The sequence below is a fragment of the Convolutriloba macropyga genome, chromosome 1, assembly GCF_964194025.1.
Source record: "Convolutriloba macropyga chromosome 1, txConMacr16.3, whole genome shotgun sequence".
Classification (NCBI taxonomy): domain Eukaryota; kingdom Metazoa; phylum Xenacoelomorpha; order Acoela; family Convolutidae; genus Convolutriloba; species Convolutriloba macropyga.
In genome coordinates, this window is record NC_134468.1 from 86,771,846 (window position 1) to 86,795,197 (window position 23,352).

Consider the following 23,352-nt stretch of genomic DNA (forward strand, 5'->3'; position numbering starts at 1 on the left):
TCTAAAAAATAGAATATTGCTTTGCAATTTCGGGTTTTGTGGACAGAAATTAAGAAAAGTTTGATACTCATTTTCTGCTGCAACTAAAGCTGTAAAATTTTTCAAATGAGCACCCTAATTTAATAGAATTTAATAGAACCCTAACATAACCCAGGTTCAGGTGCCAGACGCCGTCGGATCCGTCGGAAATCGGTATGTCCAGACCGTCTCAGATGGAAAATGTCCAAGTCTAGCTTAATTTTTTGTATTATAAGGATATGTGCTAATTGGGCAATCGGCTTCTAGGTATTCAACGTCACAAAAATGGGTTTTGGGTTGGAAGGATTACCCATTCATAAGTTGGCACCCCGCGTTGAAACCAGATGGCATAGCCCTGCACTAGTTTTGCACTTTCTACCCTGTTTACGTCAATACTTTCTCACAAAACAACGGCAAGAGTCGAATCGAGTTTGGAGAACTGAGGAAAGCAAGCAAGCAAACTGGGAAAGAACTATTTTCCCAAAATTCTTCCCTTCTTAAGAGTTTGATCCGTTGGAGTTCTAATTCGGAAAATCCTGTAACAATGGTAAGTGTTAAGCGGTAAGTAGTTTGTTCGAAATTAACCTGAAATAAATTGAGCTTCAATGGTAGCTAGTATGGTAACCCAGCCGATGTTTTTGGAAAAGTTAATAAACGTTAGAAAAGTTGGAATTTCAATTTTTTTTAAATAAAATTAGTTCTTCGCTTACTAAAATAGTGGCGGCAATAATTAAGTTATAAAATCAAACTCTGAGATTTTGTATTTTTCACCCTATTACCCTATTATCGCTTTTCCTCTTTATATTTCGAGGGAAAGAGGGATTTAAACTCCGATATCAGGGTTATAGGATTAGATTTAGAATTAATCATTTGTCCGGGTAATGATCATACAAGAATCATTTGAAAAAAGGTCGTAGGAACTGTATACCGAAGCGATTGAATTTTTTGCTATGTCGGAGCTTTTGTGAACGGAACACTCGGAACTTCTTTAAAAAAACCCATTCGTATACCCAATTGTTCTTGCTGTAATATTTTGTTTTACTTACGAATTTAGATCGAAATTAGTAACGAAATTAGATCAACCTTCATCGAAAATGTGAAGTCCAGATTTTAAGAAACATTCATCCATTCTATCTCCCAATTGTTGTGTTGTCGAATTGTTTTGTCTTCTTCATACTAAATGCTTTCAAACAGTCGGAATCAATTTTATCACATTTTTATTTTCACATTAGATATCAAAAAGAGGTGTTTTTCTTTTTACGTTTTTTGTATTTATCATTACATTTAACCTTTTCTTTCTCGTGAAAATTTGTGCTTTGAGTTTTTACTACGACTTTTTGAATAAATAATTTTGATTGATGATTCACTGATAGTTAAAAAAATATAATTAGAGAAAACGTCAATTCTAGGTGACCACTCTTCACGTTTGATTGTACAGAAACATATTCTTGGACCATATATCACTGAGGAACATATATATGTTGCCAATGATCTTCATTTTGTAGATTTGCAGTCGTTCAGATTCTCCTGTATGTTAGTTTTTCAAATTCGGGCTGTAATATTTAAAGTTCGTAAAAACCGGACAATTAGGTCCTTTTCGTTCTCAGAGAATTGCATACGGATTACACATACATCAAGAGATACCTTTACATTTTGAATGCGTTGAATGTTGTCGAAAAGAGCCAAAAATGATACTGAGAAAATCTTTCACTTCAGTTCCATTCCCCAAAGTTCCCACCGCTTTTACCCTGTTGCCTGTTTTCTTTTTTATTAGCGCACTCTTGACAAAATAATGAGAAACTTTCTATTTGTAATTTATGTGAACAAGGAGGCTCAGTAATGTGCGTTCGCACATAATGTTGCGACCACGCTCATCCGCGTTTTGATTTAATTGTCTACCAAATGAGGAAGATATAGAAAATTTTCCGAAAATTCAAATATCGTTCAACAAAGTAAGTGGAAAACATAATGCTGGATTAGAGGGCCGATGAGACTTGCCATTTATGGGAGTACTGGACAACACAAACATAACTAAAATAATAGCAATCATAAATTACAAACAAAACTTGATGTCTATATTTATATAAACACTAAATAACAAAAGAAAACGGAATCAGATAAAACCTGAATCAAACAAATAAACTCGTACTTCACTAGCTCAGATATCGTACCTGTCAATAATGAGACTCGGTGACAAGTAGACGAAGAGCAAAGTTCAAAAATACGTTTCTACTTTTGAAAACAACCAATTTTAAATTTATTAAAGCCAATACGTATCAACTCGGCTCATTAAGAATGTTAATTCATACCTCAAAAGAAGCAACTGGGATCTGCCTTTATCCATAACAGTGAGACGACTACAAAAAGATAGGCAAAAACGAAATTAAAAAATTTGAAATTTAGTGTAACAGGAAATCGATGTAGCAAACGTTAAAAACAACAAGCTATGCACAGAAAACAAAAAACCTAACCAATAGCGCACTTTTTTGATGCCAATTGGGCCCATTAGTTTGATAATGTGGCAAGGATAAAAAATAGTTCAGAAATCGGCAAACATCTAAAAATCATACATTTCTTATGAAAATGCGTATTATCATTGCCAAGAAACCCTTAGTTGAAAGTATAACCGCTACAAAAATTGAAACACGATTCGTTAGAAAGAGCATGCGAGCTGTCTTTACAGAAGCCGAGCTACAGTGTCGACAAATAAGAAAAAATTGGCAAAGCACAAAAATCCACTGATTTGTTAAAACAAATAATTTCAAATACTCAAACAAACCAAGCGTTTTCAATTTAAATGAAAGAGTAGCTTGCAACTGTTCAGGAAAACATATGTGCTTGTGATTAGTCAGACCGAATCATAAAACGACAAATTATTAAACACGCACAGAACTCAAAATTTCACAAGATACTTATCGAATACGCAGTGCTGAAGCCATTGAAACTATAAGACATTGAAAAGCACTCAAACCAAACTGATTTTAAAGAATTGAGAATTTTGCCTGTCCACTTTTGATTTCAAATGGGTATTCCTACAAAAAAGATTTTTTTGAAAAAGACAACAAAAAGATTCACAAAAATTGACCAGCATCGGAAACTCACACAACTAATATGGAAACACATATCTAAGCTCAAAGACGTCAATCAAAACATAACCAACAGTGCAATCACTGCTCGTACCAACAGAAAGTTGATGTGCACTGTCAAAAATGATACCAGTTTACTTATGGACAACAATTAGAACAAAATATTGGAAGTAAAAAAAAATTATAAAGAAGTAATGAATTGAAAGTCACCAAAACCGTTAACTCAATTTGAAATCAAAAAACTTTCATTAAAAATTTTTGCATTCAATCAAGGCTCTTGGTTGTCAATAATATGCGGTGTAGAAACAAAACAACGACAATTAGAAGGAAAAAAAGAATTCCAAAACATTATGCGAGGGAACAGTTTCGCAGCCATTAAATCCTAATCGCTGGAATATTTTAAAACGTTCTTTCGCGCTTTCTGTCAATGCCAATGGAATTTAAACTGAATGCGTTAACCTCAATCATAGCCAAATATGCAAATGTCACAAAACTTTTATGAGGTTTCGTAGTACGTAAAAAAGCCCAGAAACCGTTAAATATAGTCAGCATTTTTCAAAACAATTGGGGTAAGTTTTTCCGTGTATATAATGACAATAAGCTATATGTAGACAGAAATGAGATAGAAAATGTAAAAATGCGTAACTTCACTGACACGTTCTTTAAACAATTTTTTTCAATGTCCTGAGAGGCATTAGATAAGAACTGAAAGCAATGCATAGGTTCATCTATAGCTCCAAAAAACCTAATGGATTCATTGATTAATATGATCAAATTAAAAGAAATCATCAGGTTGCAAAAATGATGACAAATTAGGGCAACGCAAGAAATCAATTAAAGTTTACAACGCATTGTCAAAGCCACAAAAAATGAACTTTTCTCTGAAGACATAAAAATTTTCACTTTGCTTCATTCTAATGTAAATTGGATACGTCTTTAATTGGGATTTGATTTTAATTTATTCTTGGCAGTAATTAACATAAAAATGATAAAAATTGCAAAATTTTTTTTGAGAGACAGGGCTCCAATAAAGTTTGAATGATTATTGATTGTAAGAATCCAAGCTGAGTCTAAACATAGCGCGTGCAACAAAACAATAATTGTTTCATGAGTTTGCAAAAATATCCATTAGCAAATGAAACAATTCAATAAACCAAAGAAATGATTGATTTTGTATAATTATTGAGTTATTTTTTAGTTAATTAGAGAAAAACCGGCAAAAATTTTAATTCAAGAAGATTGCAACAAAACTAGAACTAGTATGAAACGAAACAAAACTGCAACTGTTATTTTTGTGACAGCTGATGTTAGGTCTGTAATTCAGACATATTTAAAAATGCTGACACAAAACGCATATTTGGAGCCATTTTTGATTTAAAAATCTGAATTTCTAAATATTTTGCAAAAAGTTTAATCAAAAGACTTGGATAAACCCAATCGACAAAACTCCCCATAAAAATAAAATTGAGGACATTTTTGTTGACAATTTTAACAAATTTATGTTAAAATTGTCAATAAATTTATGTTAAAATTGTCAAAAATTTTATATAATGTTAAATACTGCCTAGAATAATTTAAAATCAAATCCCAATTAAAGACGTATCCAATATACATTAGAATGAGGCAACGCGAAAATTTTTATGTCTTCAGAGAAAAGTTCATTTTTTGTGGCTTTGACAGTGTGTTGTAGACTTTAATTGTTTTCTTTTGTTGCCCTAATTTGTCATCATATTTGGTAATCTGACGATTTCATTTGATTCCGTCATATTAATCAATGAATCCATAAGGTTTTTAGGAGCTATAGATGAACTACAAAATTGACTGAACAGAAAAAAAGAGAAAAACCATTCGAGTTTATAGCTCCTCCCCCCACAACTGGTTTGGAACAAAAAGTAAATTAGGATAAATGGTATCTTAAAGGCTTAGAATTTCCGTTTAGCCAGATGGCAGTTTTAGCGTTGATTTTTGTGTGGGGAATCAAATAAATACAATGCTTGATTAAAAAATTGTTAAGATAGAGAATGACAAAAATGAAAATTCGGAGACGCAACGTTTAAAAATTCAAAAATAAAATTTTTCAATGTCGACGCTAAGATTACCCATGAATTATCACTGAATAGCATGAAGTTTTCATCATTTTCTAAAATTTAATTTTTGGCATATCAAAACAATGAAATAAAGAACTCGTGGTCAATCGTAGTTAGGTGTGGTACACAGGGACCAGTCTAACATTCATCTTGTTGCAACTATACCATTTATTTACCTATTTCATTTTATGATTACATTTATTTTTGCCTCCACTCTTGAATTGTGTATGTCTGCGATTCTGATCCTAGAAACTTGTTCACTTCCTGCAACTTCCAGATTAAGACTGTTCATACTTCTTCATGCCTTTGTTCATGCGGCGTTATAAACCTTTATCTTCTGTTCAGTCTAATCTTGTCTGCTGCTAAGCTATTCAGTACAATTTAATCTCTGCTCTAACCAGTTGAAATTTGATCTCTTAACATATTTTTCGAACTTCTAAGCGAATATAATACTCTAACACCATAGCCTAATCGCACCACCTAACCTAAATCAGCAATCCATTGAAAATTGATCAATTCATACTGCGAGTAACAACAACTTCAAATACGTACAGTAAGCCTGTACGACATGGTGCAGTCAGCAGAATCATAAAAAACCCCACTGGCAATTGACCCTTTTTTGGGAGAAAACCTCATCAGAACCACCACTACGATGTAGAACGCAAGTCAAACTTGCAATTTTGGCCAAAGAGGTAATCAGTCTTGACGTGTTGCTCAATCCAAAACCTAACACGGTGAATTTTCCATCAGAACCACGATACGAACAGCCATTTGACAACACTATCGAGGCCACTGAATGAAAAAAAAGGTCCCGAAATGTACAACTCACGCGCTTATGGGAGTTGAAAAGTCAGAAAGTAATGGATGATGGGATACTCTGTTGTGATCGCCTTTGGGACCTCTGCGGTCAGAAATTGGTCTCTTTGCTAAATTTAGGGATCGGCACAGAGGGTAGACGTATTTTGAACCTAAAGGAACAACTGCTGTAATAAATGGAATAACAATGATAGAACTTTGAACCATTAAGGAGGCTGCATTTCTGAGGCCACGAAATATTACCTTTGATAGGTACCTGCTATTCTTCCAAAAACAGAAAAGGGAGAAATTGTAGAACAGTTTTACGGCACACTTAAGTAATTGGCGTAAAATTGTAGTGTCAAATATTGTGAGGAAACAATAATCAGAGATATATTTATCACAAATGTGTCAGATACCGAAATACAGCGTCAATTGCTCCGCGAAACAACAAAACCAAACAAGGCACTATAAACAGCATTTAAAACGGAAATGAGAGAATTAAACCAACTCAGAATATATAGCACTAATCCCCTCTCGATCAACAGAGTTCAGAGCACAAGTGATTTTCGCCCAGCGAAATGCCAACAAAAACATTTTTACAGGCGAAATCAGTCAAACCAATGCTGCAATTGTGTACACGCGTAGCAACCCGATCAGAAACAGAACTGCATTGCACAAGGAAAACGTTGTAACAACTGTGGCATAATGAATTACATTGCACAAATGTGCAGAAGTTCGAAACAGAAAAATCAAAGCAGGAACATACACAATATAAAAAATGGCAACGAAATCGTTGAAGAGACATTAAACAATGTAAAGGATTACAACACGAGATCCGAATCAGTTCATCAGATGACAATTTCGTCGCAATTATCTCAAATCACCACTCAGATAAAACTGCACTGCTAACATGAAAATCACGATCGGAAATAACCAAGTAACGCTTCTACTTGAATCAGACAGTGTCTGCTTCATAGTGACTCATGATTTAGCATTTTCAATCATAAACAACTGCAATGAAACCCAATCGGTGTCGGAAAAGACACAAAACATATAGAACTTTTCAAACTAGCCCGTGATGAAACTCGGAACGTTGATAGCACCAATCGAAAGTAACGACTGGATAAAAAAAGTGCACACATGGTGATTGTGGAAAATGGACTTAGACCACTGATAGGGCGAGATTTTTTGAAACATTGGGAATATATATCAAAAAACAACCGGCCACCAACAGGATTGTCAACTGCATCAACACACCGAACCCGACAAAACAACAAACCTCCGACGATTGTCCAGGAATTGTCCGTAGAATTGGCAAGTCAAAAATCCATACTGTAAAAACACAGTTTCATAAAAACGCTAAGCGGTGATATAAAAATCTAAGCGGTTATATGACCACGTAGCGCTTTAAAACAGGAGTTTACGGCCAAACAAATAAGCCGGCCGGAATTCAAAAGGCGATAGACCAAACCCTTATAGGGCTGACTAATACGTACTGTTTTCTAGGCGACGTACTAATAGTAAGCTGCGGCACTGTGGAAGATCACAAGAAACCAGTTCAAAATTGTTTTAAAAAACTGGATAAAAAATTGAGAAAAAGTCTACCAAAATGTCAAATTGCCAAAAACGAGACAGAATGGCTCGGCTACAAACTTACAAAAAGTGGTATCAAACCACTGGATTCAAAAATGAGCTCAATATTAAATCTGAAGCCGGAAAAAGTAGGATCTTTCCTAGGCTCAGGCCATCATCTCAGTAAATATATACCAAATTAAGCAGTTTTAAGTCACCCACTCAGACCACTGCTGAAAAAATCAAAATAAATTAAGTGGTTTGAAAACCACGCAATAAATTTTGAAGAACTAAAAGCAAAAATCTCTGGAGCAAGTGAAAACAGGCATTGTAATCCAAATATTGAAACAACGATAAAATGTGATGCTTCTAGGCAAAGCCTAGGCGCGGCATTTGAGCAACTGGACCATGAGGGCTGGAAAACGGTCGCCCTTTGCATCCCGTTTCTTAAACTCTTTCGAAACAAGATATAGCGTGAATGAACTCGAATAACTGGGAATCGTACGGGCAATAGAGCAATGTAACTATTACTTGTAAGGCAAAAAATAACAATCATAACAGATCAACCCGCCCTTCTTTCCGTAATGAGAGAACATCACTCTAACGAGTCTTATAATAGCCGATATACACGCTGGGTTGACAGATTGCTGCCTCTTAACTTTGAAGTCAAGCACCTGCCCGGCACGCGCATGGCACTAGTTGACTATACATCACATGCACCAAACCTAATAGCGCCCAATGTTATACAATACGACAAGCAATTGAATGTCGGAAAGCTAGATGTAAATAAAGTGACTGCTAAACGCTGCCTATTACAATAATCCAAGTTTGAGCGAAGTGAGCCTCATTTACAATCAAGCTGTAAATGCAATACAGTTCATTATTTACGACGATAGATTTGAAGTACGATTATAGCCAACTCAATCTACACCCGGAAACGGCACGCCACTATAATTTTAATATTCTAAGCGATGATATGACCGGCACGTACCGCTTTAAAAACAAGATTTCATGGCCCAACAAATAAGCCGGCCGAATTTCAAAAGGCGATAGACCAAACCCTTATAGGGCTGACTAATACGTACTTTTTTCTAGGCGACATACTAATTGTAAGCTCTGGCACTGTGGAAGATCACAAGAAACCAGTTCGAAAAAGTTTTTAAAAAACTGGATGATAAAAAAATGAGAAAAAATCTACCAAAATGTCAAATTTTCAAAATCGAGACAGAATGGCTCGGCTACAAACTTACAAAAAGTGGTATCAAACCACTAGATTCAAAAACGAGCTGAATAATAATTCTAAAGCCGCCAACAACTGTGAAAAAATTTAGATCTTTCCTAGGCTCAGGTAATCATCTTAGTAAACTCATACCAAATTGATCATTTTTTGCCAACTACTCAGACCACTGCTGAAGAATCAGAAAAACTCAATTAGACTGAAAACCAAAAAAATTTTCTGAAGAAACAAAATCGAAAATCTCTGATGCAACTGAAAACAGGCATTGTAAACCAAATCTCGAACAAGGATATATTGCAATGCCTCTAAGCAAGGTCTAGGCGCGGCACTTCAGCAACTGGACCATGAGGGTTGGAATACGGTGACCTTTGTATCCCGTTTCTTTAATTCTGTAGAAACAAGATGTAGCTTGAATGAACTTGAATCATTTGAAGTCACATGGGCGATAAAGCACTTTAAGTATTTCTTGTACGTCTAAAAATTGCAGCCATAACACTTCAGCTGGCTCTCTTTCCATAATGAAAGAGCTTCACTCTAACAAGTCTTTTAATAGCCAACTTACACGCTGGGTCGAGAGATTACTGATTTCACTTTGAACTCGTGCAATTGGCCGGCACGCGTATGGGATTAATTGACTATATATCACGCAAACCAAACCCAATATCACCCAATAGTACACAATACGACAAGCAATTCATTGTAGCGAAGCCAATTCTAATGAAACGCGCTGCCAAACGCTTCCTATTACACAAATCTAATTTTGAGCGAAGCGAGCCGCTTTTATAATTAAGCTGTAAATCACACTTGCAGGCAAGCGCAAATGAAATAAATACAACTCTAATTGGTCCGCAAATGGAATATTCCATTCACGCCGCAGACACTAATAGCGCGAAAGAAAATAATTTCTACGTATTCTTCCAATAAAGCAGGTAATTCAAGCAAAAAATTTGAACAAATACATTCCACCAATTTGTCAGCTACAAATCGGTAGATAATAAATCATCCAGTTTCGAGCAAACAGCAATTAATTTAATCAACCTCAACGAATTGCCCCGCAAGTGCAAACAGCAGAATAGCCCAACAAGAGTGCACTTTGACGAAGAAAAAGAAAATCCGGCCCCAAATGCTCAGCAAATACCCGATACTCCATCTACTGATGCCATCCAAACCCCGATGTCGACACCAGACACATTAACAGAAGTATATGGGGACGCCTTTAATTTCGTCCTCAGCAAGATATTCCCAAAAAATGCCCGCAAGCCTGACAACCAAAGACGCCATCTTGAAATGACACACATATAGACTTCATGCACAGCACCAAACCTGGAAGTTGGGGAATGACCGATATGGCAATCCAAGCCTGGTGGCCAAATATGAACCGGGACCTCTTGACCAAAACTGTCAAGTAAACACTCTGCATAAAAAAAGGTAAAAATTTGAAACCTGTTGTGCCCTCAACTAAATGCAGACCTAAAGAATTATTTAGTGAGCCTGAAGAAGAGATACAATTAGATTTTGGCGGTACTATATATAACGAAAAAAAGTGAAGAATTATATTTCTGAGACTGTATAGACGGTTCCAGCAAACTTCCGTTAGTGCAAATTTACGAGCACGCTAATGCAAACAACATATAGAAAAATCTCCAGAACTATATACTACTACATGTTCTACCGCGCCGCATTCGCTTTGATCAAGCTCGCTGTCAAATTGGCAAACAAATGAGTAATTTCTGTGAACAGCATAAAATTGAAGTAATCGCGGTGCCAATCAATGGCCATAGGGCAATCAGCCTAGTTGAACGGCTAATGTGAACAAAAAAACGTAGATTCGCTTGCATTTAAGAAGCCGCTAAATCCCAATTTAAAATGAAAAGCTCACTAATTTCATTAATTGATAAACTCCGCATTTGCAAAAAAACGCTAAAATTATTGCCATTTTGATGACGCGACGCCCGCATACGCCACTAAGCAATATAAGTACGGATCTTAGTTCGACGAAACTCTCTTATGGGAATTTCATTGATAAGTATTTAGATCAAGACACGTTTAATTGAACGTAACTCATTCCTGATGACAAATGGGACGACCCGGACAGGAGCGACAAAGAAATTGAACAAAAAAACGCAATCAAAAATGCCCATGACGGACAAACCCGCAGGGCAAATAACGACTTTTAAAGATTGATGGGTAAGGCAGACCATCGCCAAGGACAGAGGAATCAGAGCAACTCTCCCTCGCCAAAAAGGTTCCGGCCCACAAATGCTCTAAAATAACCTTCAAGGACTTTATGAAGTACTCACCCCTGGGTCGACGGTCATCAAAGAGGACGAAGGAGCCCCCAAAAGATGAATGTCACAGTCTGAAAATCCGACGGGCATAAATTCGGATTAAAGGCGGGAAAAGACACTCCACTCCAACCATACACCGAACGCCGCCTAAAAACACCCACAGGCCGGGTTACTGCTGATCAGACAACCAAACACACTTCAGACTTGCAACGCAATATGGAGGGGGACAAAATGATTAGTCGAAGAAACAAATCTGACGATACAAGCGTGGTTTTGTCAGTAAGGTCCAAAATATCACGTGCCCTCCGGGTACGCATGCCAATCAAACCGCTCCCACTTTTGCCAATTTTGCCGACAAGAAGCCCAAAATATCAATAAAATCCTTGCACGAGTCAGCAACAACACGAAAACCCAATTACAACCGTCCCGGTTGGCCCAAGACGCAGCAAGCGAACACGACAAGAACACGATTCCAAAGAACCTACACTTTCCTGCCACCCGCAAAATGCAGTACCCAAAAAAACGAAAAAAGAAACAGTCGACGCCAATCACACAGGAGGTTTTCCGCCTGTCAACCAGCCGCCTTGCGATCTTCAGTGATGGAAGGAATTCAATCTACAGCGGAGCAAATCCGGCCTCAAGAAAGTCAATTCGATCACATTCCAATCATACCGCAGATCGCTCCGGCAGTACAAACGTAAACATCGCCCAATATAAGCGATAGAACCCTCGGCACTCTGGAAGCGGAAAAGAGATCGGATTCAGACAGCTTTTAAAAGCTAACACTTCAAATCTGAAACTAACAAACAATCACAAAGATTATTAGTATATAACTGGTACATATTGTTATTCAATTTTCTGTCACCACCCCTGAGCCTACACGAAAATTTAGCAAAGCTGAATTTTTGTCCGCGAGGAGGGATATGTGGTACAAGTACCAATGCACCATTCATCTTATTGCTAATCTACCATTTATATACGTATTTCCATTTATGGTTTTTGTTACTTTTAAGTCCATTCTTGATTTGTTTATGTCTGAAATGCTAATTCTAGAAATTTGTTCATTTCCTCTGACTTCCAGATTAAGAATGTTCATAATTGTTCACACCTTTGATCACGCAGCGTTTAGATGTTGTTCATTCTATTCTTGTCTGCTGCTAAGATTTTCAGCAGAGCTTAATTTCTTGCTCTAACCAGTTGTAAATCAATCACTTGATGAATTCGATTGAGCATTCGAAAATGTAATAAGCTTGATTCGCCCTGTGATTCAGCACTCCATTTCAAATTACTGTAAATAGGTACTGTTAGCATATCAAACATTTTAAAAATTTTTGCAGTACAGTAAGAATTTTTCAAAATTGACTTTTTTGGCATATCAAAACAATGAAATAAAGACTTCGTAGACGGTCGTAGTTTGGCAAAAAAAAATTAATGAGTTCTAATGTAAAAACGGTTTGAATATCAACACAACTCTTTTACGTAACTTTAAGTTGTCTGCTCAAATAATTGTAAATGGTTATTCAGTGCTACAAAATACAACAAATTTTGTAAGATTATCGCGAAATCAATCAAACAGAATAGCATTAAAAATTTAAGATTAGCGCTTTTATAAAGTAAGATCAGCGTTAAATGAGAAGAAAAAAAATCGGTGTTGATGTAATATCAACGCTGAAAACAACACCAAGTTCTGTAAGATGGACGCTAATGATTAACCGTTGAATTTAGGGTGAATGCTAAAATCAACGACTTATTTTGTAAGAGCAATACTAGAAGGTAAATTTTTGTTCTCGATGCATTTAGCGGTGATCATAAATAATTTCAAATCTAATTTTACATATTTTTGCGCTTCTTAGAACTGATATCTTTACGCCGGTAGTTCAATTTCTTTTTGAGCTATAAAAGCCGTAATAATTCTCATTACGAAAACAGTTTTTTATTCCACACAATCATAGATAGAAAATTTTTGGATATTTTCAGTCTGCCCCCCCCCCCCCCCCCCCACGGGGGTTCAAACGGAAAAGGTCCAAGTTTTCTTAACTGGAGAACGAAATAAGTTCATGAAAGTGAGAAACAGTTTCAATTATGTGCTATCGGAAGGGAGAGGACAGTTATGTTGACTGTATGTTTTGTTTGTAGTCTATGGCGGCCAAGGCAGAGTTGAAGGCGAAGGAGGGAGAAGTGATGGAATGGATAGGAGAGGTCCTCAAACCCTCGGGAGTTGTGGTGCCCAAAGGTCAACTCCAGGATGTCCTTAAAGACGGCATCATTCTGTGCAAGTGAGTGGTATATTCCGCGACAACCAGCTTAAATATTTCTCAGATCTATTCTGTTTTGCCCCCCTCCCCCCCCCCCCCCCGCTTAGTGAGCATAAATCTTTTATGACCCCCAGGCGTATGTGCTATTTTCTTACATAGTAACACACTATATAACAACACATAATTTGTAACTGGGGGTCATAAAAAGCACTGGGGGTGGGGGCAGAAAACAGAATAGATCCTATTTCTCAAAATTCATATCGGATCTATTCTGCCCCCCCCCCCCCCCCAACCAAGTGTTTTTCTGCCCCCCCCCCCCCATATATAAGACAAATTATGTCGTGTTATATAGCACATTACAATCCAAAAATAGCACGAGCGCCTTGATGGCGGGGGGGGGGGGGGGGGGTTGCGTCAAAAATTATATGCCCACTAAGCTCGAGTGTCGACACAGAATAGATGCAGCATATTTAAGAACTGGATTAAAAAGCTGGATCTATTCTTTTTCGACCACTCCTCCTAAGTGGGCGTATAACTTTTGAGCTCCCCTCTATATTTTACATGAAAAGGTGCTATTTAGCCACACGTAATTTGAAACTGGGTGCATAAAAGCCCGGGGATGAGGGGGGGGGGTTGCAGAATGGATCCAAAAAAACTTATCCCTACTTAACTGAGAGGAGTAAACTAACACGATGAAACGGTATTGACAATAATTTTTTGAAATCTACTTTGTCTTGAAGCGTAAAAGTTTAGCATGCTCGTGTTCCTTGGCAACTTTGGTTTTTAAACTTAAGAAAAATACCGTGTGCTCAGTTTCCAAAAATATTCCACGACCAATTCCGATAATTCAAAACATTTGATTTTTTTAAAAAAATCGAAACGTTGCAGCTCCTTTTCTTAAGTAGATGTAGCATAAGAAAGGGACAAAAAATTTACAAATTGATTTTTTCGAAACAATCATTTTTCGCTCCCATACTTTGCTTTGAATATGGCTGTCAGTCAAATTCTGCGAGAAGTTATTTAAATATAACCAGACCTTTTCATTAAAATAATTTTTCTAAAAGGTTATCTCTAATTGTGGAATATTTGCAAACTGCTAGTGAGCAAGTTTTGAAATCATTTCAGGCTGATTGCGGCTCTTCCTGGTGGAAAATGCGGAAAATACAACAAAAAGGCAGCTGGAAAGTTTCAACAGGTAATAAATTAGGTTTACTTTGAGTAAAACTATTATTGTCTTCTTGTCCTCTTGATCCGATTTAAAATCAAGAAATTTAACCCAAACTTGTTAATTCAGTATCTATCATGGCTTTTAATTGGGAATATCTATCGACTATTTATGCATATTAAGGAAGGACCGGGTTTAGGAGGAGGAACAAAGTTAGGGGTACCAATTCTTATTTGGACCAATAAGAAACCAATTAAAATCTGTGAAACTGAAACCTGTTTTAAATGTTTTCCAAAGATCACAAGTTTTAAAATTAAGAGCCAGCTGATAACAGCCGAAACTAATTCGAACACTGTGCACTGAAAATTCCAATTATATTTTTTTTGGAATTTTTAAATAAAAATATGGTACAGTTTTGCAAAAAAGAATCCCAAAACAAAGGATAGCAAATAATTTTGGGTTGATCTTTAGAATAGCGCAACATAAACAAGTTCGCAATGGCAGAAGTCGACCAATTTTTCTCGCATTTGTTTGTGATTTCTCGTGAAATGACTCACTTGTCTATTTTCATCCAAAACTTTAAAATCCAAAGCCGAACAAGTATTCGGATTTCAGGTTATAGTATAGACGAATTAAACAAAAACTTGAAATTAAAATAAAAAATTGTCTCTGAAATGCTATTTTTTCACAGATAACAAATGACGAAAGGCAGTTTTTGGATTTGGCCTACTTACGAGTTCTCTCTGATATGCTAACTGCCAAAAAATTGACTGTCGACGTTTAAGAAGTTAAAAACAATAAAATTTGTAATATTTGCTGGAAGATGTAATTATTTTCTCGTTTATTTTCTCAAACCCACTATGTATTTTTCGGTTGAAATCTGTAAAAATTGTTACGCTCGATCCTCAAAAATTCTGACCATCTTTCCAGAAGTAGAAAAAATGCAATTGAGCATTTCAAGGTGTTCATATGAACAATTCCTATCCATTGCATCAAGCAAGTGGTTGAAATGTTTATAGCGTGACAGTAAACAATACTTAATTTCTAGCCCATCAAAAAAGACGAAAAAAAACGAATTACAGAAATACATTTATAATAATATTCATGCTACAGAAAGCTTTTGAGTTGTTCGTTTTGGTAAGTTAATTTATTATTATATAATTCACTCTCATCTGCCATTTTTTGGGTACATACCTTTCCAATTTCTAACTTTATTTTAAATTCCCATCCGAAAATAGTATAAGTAATGGGTAAAAATAAAAATTAATTTTATTTCAAAAGTTGGACCTTTTTGGAGTAAAAAAAGAATTAGATCTATTTCTTCTCCAAATTGTAATGTTTATTTTCAACTTTTGTTGGGTTATTAAGAAAACATTTATCTTATCTGTTCTGTTTCGGCACCAGTGACTTGTTGACTCCGTCTTACAACGTATAAGCAGCAGGAGGAAATTTTTGTGAGCAACAGATTTGATCAATGGATAGCGGTTGCGATTACTTATTTTTGTACGAAGTAGCTCCGAAGAGGTCAGCGATACAAAAGCAATGCGAAAAAGGACGGGTTTAACTCTCAAGCGGAAAGACTTTTCGATCAAAAACAATTCGACCGTGCAGCAAAAATGTGTCATCGGATGGCATATTGCACCCGACAAAAAACGCCTCGTTGAACTCGAAAAACTGCATCCAATGGGAAACGGGATCCTTGATCCGATAGAATACTATAGCTGGGAATCTTTCAATCTGATGAGGCGAAATTGCCTTGATAACTTCAGTCTTTTTCCTATTTTGTAGCCGCAGAGCTGTCAGAATTATACACAGAGCAACCTCTTCGTTTATTCAGTTTCCGATGAATCTTGGCGCTCCTGAACAAATTAGTGTACCTGGTCGTCAGAAGTCAGCTCTCAAGCTTTGTCGCTTCAAATTTTTGCAGTGCCTCTTTAACAGTCTTGAAAAAAATCAGGTGCCAAAACTTTTACGTCAGCAGAAGATACTGGGCATCTCGTTGCTTAGTAGTGTATCGTAAAAGAATCATTTTCCGCTGTGGTTGAATTGTTGAAGTAAAACAAATGGCAGTTTTTGTCACCGAAGGAGCCGAGAAAATCGTTCATGCTACATAAAAATAATTTCAGTTGAAGCTGCATGAAAATACTTGCATGAAAAAACATGAAAAAAATGAATGAAGCCAGAAGTGGGGTCATATTTCAAATTGGTCTCGGAAACGCAAACACTTTTGTTGAAACCTGAAACATCCTCATCTTGGAAAACGTTTCCGATACCTATTATTGCGTCGTTTGCGTCTTTTTCTCTCTCAGCATACTGATTTGTTCCTTAATAGCCCAATTTCAGTCGGGAGTGGAACAATTAAATCCGTTGGATCAACTTTTATTGGCTGTCTGGCCTCTCTTCAACACAATACCAGATTCTTATGCGTTTTATATAAAAAATTTATATACCAAATTGTTGTTCTGCGTTTTTGATTTTGCTCTCAAAGTGAGGTACTTTTAGAGATGCAATTGCTTTTCATAAGATTTGAAAGAGAAAGAGTGCACAAATTTCGTTCTCTTTAGCGGACGACGTTTAAAGGCATTTAATGATTTTTAATGTCAGATCATTCATGGGGAAAACTCAAAAGAAAAGCTAATCAAGTTCAGGCTGCCTCTGTTAGTTGTGTTATCCATTCCTCTGTTATAGCGGAAACATAACATAATAAGCCGAATGCCAATTGAAGACATTTTATGAAGATCATCTATGTTAAGACAATTGAAGGATTGGTACCATTACGGCCAGGACGCTATCTCAAAGAGTAATTCAGGAAAAACTGGTTAAGTCATTCTACGAAAAAGCGTTAGGTAAACATATTTCCACTAGAGAGAAATCTGCCTCTAGTCTTTGAGATGGCTTCCATTATCACAACCAGGTGCCTGGTTTTATGAAATCCCCAGATTAGCTCTGCGGCCACATTTGCCTTCAGTTGAGTATCGCGCTACTGTCTGTTATCGTCTAGAGGATAGATTCTCATGTCATGTTGTTGCTAAGTTTATATGATCGCTTAATACGAGACAAAATTATTTCATTTTGCTCCAGAACAAATATGTCAGCCATCTGTGAGCAAAAGATATTATTACCCGACAAGAAATCCTGATGGACGACATTTTGTTGCCTGTCTGGAACGCCAGTCAATCATAAGTGTTCGACGTTGCCGTTGCTTCTCATTTGAACCATGCTTTGTCGGGTTTTGCTGTGTCAGCTGCTGGAATAGGTAGTACGAACTGTATTGTATGTTCTGAAATGTAGCGAAATTTGAACCCAGTTCATGCCCCTGGCTTTTGCGTCGTTTGAGTTACTTTTGGAGACACTTCCTTAGAAGCTCAAGCGAATCTCTAGTCTGGTTGTTAACAGAATTTTGCAATCCGCTGGGCTATCTCCAGTTTTGCTTAGACTAGCTCAAACTCGTCTGTTATAGCAATACAAGGGTCCCCAAATATGTCGACTGCCAGAAATGGAAGATTATAGGCTTATATGGAACGCGGGCAAACCTGTGAATTTCTGTCTGACTCTTTAATAGGGTAGCCTTCCTTTTAAGAGGAGTCACACAACGATTGAGGAAAATCAATAGCGATGAAGTTCTGGATGCCTCACCGAATGGTTTGAAAGCTCAAAATTGTTTGTTTTTTTGTCTAATAGAAGTGAGAACAAGAGAGGAAACTCTAAAACGTTTTCATTGAAGAGGGATTTTTTTCACTCAGCCATTAACAACGGCACGAGCACCTAATGAGATACAATTTTTTGTATTTGAGTTGAGACAATATGAGGCAATCAGATCATAGTCCTGAAATTTTAATAAGAGGCTATTCTGTATAAGAAGCAATAAAGTTTCTTACTTATAGAGACAAAACAATATTTGTTGCAAAGTAAAAGCACAAACGTCAAAGGACAGGACTGGGCGGGTGTAAATGAAGTATACTGCAATAACGGGATCCAAACATCCTGGCCTATCATGTGTTTGGTTAGTTTGCTTATCTAGGAGTATTTGTTCAGATGGAGAATGCAGAGGCATTCCAGACAGCTTTGAAGAACTACGGAGTGAGTGATGAAGATTCTTTTGCACCAGTTGACCTTGTGGAACACCGCAACATCCCACAAGTTGTAGTCGCCCTGCTAGCCCTCGCTAGAAAAGTTGGTTGCCCAAATTGAATGTAATTCTCAGTGACAATCAGTACTGATTCAGAACATTTTCAGAGAAAATTTAAGTTTTAGTACCGATTCAGAAGGATTTTAGAACCAACTGTGAATTGATTTCTGAACTTCTCTGAATTAGAGCAAAATTGAGAGAACATATTCTGTATTCCTCTGAATCAGAAGACAATTCAGAATGAATCACTGAATTAGCTCTGAATCAGACAAATTCAGTGCAAAATGTTACCTGAATTAGACTCTGACTCAGTACTTAATTCGGCTGAGAGTTAGGTACGGGTCGGCACTTGCCAGCTCGCATTTAAAAAAACACCTCCATATATTTTGTCAATAAAAACATGAAGGGCATTAATAAATGTTCTCAAGCTTCAAGAGCTTGAAATAAGGTCCAGAGTTTTTTTTGGATTAATAATTGTGAGCGGATTTTGAAGACCAATTTCAAATCAGCATTTGGCAGCATAATTCATTTTTTTACTGCCGGTTGTGGTAATAATACTCTCCTATTATGGCTATAAATTTTCGTGTACTTTGTTTTTACAACCGGTCGAAACAACCAACAACGTAGCCAACGTAATTAAAGTAATCAAAATGCTTTAAGGCGCTACTGGTACCTGTTCTTTTCTACATGACAATATTATGTTCGTGTTATCCCCAGTCGACTTGGAATGGTTATCTATCAACATTTCCGCCAAAATGTATAACATTTTTCTGCTGAATTTTACAAAAAAAAATTTTAAATTTCAGAATATTGCAAGACGACATTCGTTCTGCTAGAATAATGCAAAATAACTTTTTTATTCCAGAATCCTGTATGATAACCATGCATTCTGCCAGAATATTCAGGATAAACTTTTTATGGTAGAGTTTTGCAAGGTGAATTTTTTATACCCGAAACTTGCAAGATAACAATTCATCCAATTCATCCTGCCAGAATATTCAAGATAACCTTTTCCTGCCAGAATATTGCAAGACAAGCTTTCATTCTGTCAGAATAGTCAGGATAACTCTTTTTTTCCAGAATCTTGCAAGATAACAATGCATTGTGCTAGATAATGCAAGGTAACCCTTTTCTGCTAGAATCCTACAAGTTAGACCATTCATTCTGCCAGAATATTCAAGATAAGCTTTTTCTGCTAGAATCTTTCAAGTTAACCATTCATTCTGCCAGAAAACTTAAGATATCTTTTTTTGCTAGAATCTTTCAAGATAGCCTGTTTTTTTAGTGTCTTGAAAGATAACAATTCACTCACCAGAATCTTTGAAGGTAACCATTTTCTGCTAGAGTATTACAAGATTTTGTATATACATTTTAGAATCAAATACGCTAGATTCACTCCTAACTCCTTAAAATCTGAAATTAAAATTATACAAACGTAGGAATATTTGACGAAAGGAAAGAAAAAAACATCAGCAATAATAAGGCATCAGCAAAGGAGTTCTTCCATCTTACTTTGATATTCTCAAAACTTTTAAATTTTTTTTGTTATTACTTCAGAACCGTATTTATTTCTTATTTTTTTCAATAGATTTCAACTTTTCATACAAGACAATGTTCTGACACAAAAATGTATATATTTAGCCCATTTTTGCCAAGGATGTCTTCTTTTTCTTGCAATTCCGGTAAGTTAAACATTTTCTGGTAATCTTGCAAGAGAACCATTTCCCTGATTGAATGTTGCAAAGATTTGACATTTTTTGCAGGGTTCTTACAGAATTTTGCAAGATAATCATCTGGTCTCGTCTAGGGTTGACAACAGGAAAAACATTATGGTTAACGATAGATTTCAGAATATTGAAAATGTGGCATCTAAAGGGAGCACAAAAATATAGCAGGGCTCCTTCAAATTTCAACTTGAACTTTTAGTTATTTGTTAGATATTACCCATTGTGCCTTTATGCCACCCTCGTCATTTGGTCATGAAACGCCACTCTCATAACTCAATTAGTGGAAATTTTTTCAAAAGTAAAATTTTTTATGATCCAGAAACATTTGAATAGGTTTTTTTTGCAAAAAATTTCAAGGTAAAACGTAATTGTAGAAAAAAAATTCGACAATAAATTTACCATAGTTGAATATTTGTCAAATTTTCTTCAGTTAAAACCTGATGTAACTTCTTCAAATGTTACGGAATTTTGTTTTTGAGACCAATAACTATTGGAAAATCTCATTTCAAACGTCTAATGGTACAATTTTTTGAACTAGGTTTTCACGTTTACTGTATGATTACGTAAGTTGACCTCCTCTTAAATGGTTATGATAAAATCGACCATCATCGACAGACCGCAAAACTTACAAGCCAAAAATGTAGCTTACAGTGTTCATTTTGTTTCATTTTCAACTTCAAATCTAATCGGCAATTTTTATGATTCAGATGAATTCTCGTCGTAACAAGTTAAATTCGGTGATAAGTACGCAGCTAGGAGAAAATTGAGCGGACGTATTTCTGTCTTTTTTTTAAAAAAACAAAATTAATACAAAAGTCCGGCAGCAAAGTTGAACAAAGTTATGTTGAGGCTGCATAGAAGTGCTAATTCAACGCATACAATTTGTTGATATTTTTTAAAGAGTTGTTTCTAACCAGATGCAAGTAGAATTGACGACGCACCGATGAAGAAAAATTAGTTTTATTAAGCTCTAGTAAAATATTTTTACAACTTTACAACAAATTAGACGCTTTGTTTACCAAAAAAATGCCTATTAAAACAGAATAATCGACGGGAACTAGATGTGCGTAAATATTAAACCTTTTTCTTGCAAATGGGAAAGCGGTCGATTTTAATGGAATAGTTATATCACTGTTCTAAACATTATTTGCATTTTCAGGCTCAGTTGCGCGATGACTACACTGGGCCTGTCTTGGGACCCCGAGAGTCGACAGAGAACAGACGAGAATTCACTGAGGAACAGATGAACGAGGGAAAATGGATTCCACGTGCCTGGTGAAACAAATTCACAAAAACATGAACTAATGAAGGAAAAACTAAGTGAACGTGAAATTAACACAATTAACTATCGAAGGTCGATCAATTCATCAAGTGTTGGTTATCCCAATTAATGATGGATTTCTAATTATATTCAATTACTTTTCAATTTAATTTGTTTCTTTCAATTGCATCAAACTTAAAACGCAATCGCTAGAACCAAAAATTGCCGTAACTGTTTTCTACAAGTTATTTTTTTTCCGACAGCAGTCGGGATTGCTGTTCTCGGCGGAATTTTGAAAGTCGTTGAACAGTGATGTAATATTCACTCTCAAAACTCTCAAAATCACAACATGAACTATACCCGAAAACTCCGAAAAATACCTTCGCACTTAAACGAAAATAAACTATCTTGATAAGAGTAAATTCATAGTCAATTCATAGTAAGAAAAATTTATGCAAATCAACAACTCTATTTCTGAAAACAACAACTTTAATACACAGGTTTGCTTTTGCGGGTCTCATTTAAAATCCTCTCAAAGTTTTCTCAGTGGTTGCATGGCAATCAATTCAATGCCAATTTACCCATTGCCTTTTTGATCTTTTCATTTAATCTTCCGATTACATATTGCTTGTCGTTTTTAAAAGGATATTTTGACATACTGAGACGGACAATATAATACCACGTTCACCTGTGATAGTTGATAGTTTCATATTAAGTTCAACGGGCCGTTTTATTATATATTTGACTGAATACTTGTTCTACAATTGGCAGTTATAATGGCATTGGGTAATTTGTCCAGACATCTTTCGCAGTTGTCTCAAAGTTAAACAGCTCTGTGTTGTTTGCAAAAAAACTGTACAACACAGACTATGTAACACAGATAAGGTTCTGAGAACGAAATAACTTATTACAACTTAAATAACATTTAAAATCATTTGAGTGTTTGAATTGAACTCCTCATTTTTCGAAGAGTTTAAAATCAGAAGTTTGAATTGTTGGTTACAGTTTTCAGACTTTTTAAGTTGGAAGATTGTTCGTTTTTTTAAAAATTTTTTAAGGATTTTTTTCTTTAAAAAATTATTTTGAAATATTTTGAGGGGTTCCGTTCCGAGATCTGCGGCAATTTTTTAAGAAGGATTCTAGTACATTTTTTGATAAAAGCTTGCTACCGAACTGCAAAAACAGAGATTTTCGTGTGTTCGGTTAATCAATTGTCTAGCTGTCTGTTTTCTTTCAAATATTTACCCTAAATTTGATAACGTTTGCCCAACGAACTTGTAAGCGAGCACTTTACAACTTGAGGGTGAAGAAAGTTAAGTTTTGTTAGTGAAGGTCTGGATAACAGAATTAACAATCCAACTGCGTTTTTCAACGGTTTGTCTGAAGGTCTAGATACTCTTACTGGCTTTCAGCTTTTACATTTGGGATTCAAACGTTTTCTGATCCAAATAACCCGTTTTGGATGTTTGTTTCACGAAAATTCATGCTCAGCCCATGTTTATCACCAACTTTCATGGAGTTAACACGTTCTGATCCAACTAAGGTGGACTGCTACTGGTTGTATTATGACTCGAAAATAAAATCCGTTTTTTATCTGACTCTAGCGTTTCATTTCAAGCAAAAAAGGCATGATAATTTTTTTTATCTTGCATTACAGGCATTTAAAATTTTAAAATTTTAATCCGTATCGGTTTTACAAGAAACCGTAATGTATATTTTATTGGCAGCA

The 23,352-nt window shown here is 35.9% G+C and overlaps 1 protein-coding gene across 1 annotated transcript; it reads left to right on the forward strand.

Moving 5' to 3' along the window:
* The first annotated feature begins 419 nt into the window (after nt 1-419).
* Nucleotides 420-21,807, forward strand: LOC142352662 (myophilin-like). Its single transcript, XM_075404878.1, has 5 exons — nt 420-565; nt 13,223-13,362; nt 14,467-14,536; nt 18,542-18,679; nt 21,522-21,807. Exons 1-5 carry the CDS (start codon nt 563-565, stop codon nt 21,639-21,641), a joined length of 471 nt encoding a protein of 156 aa, XP_075260993.1. The 5' UTR covers nt 420-562; the 3' UTR covers nt 21,642-21,807.
* Nucleotides 21,808-23,352: the final 1,545 nt, after the last annotated feature.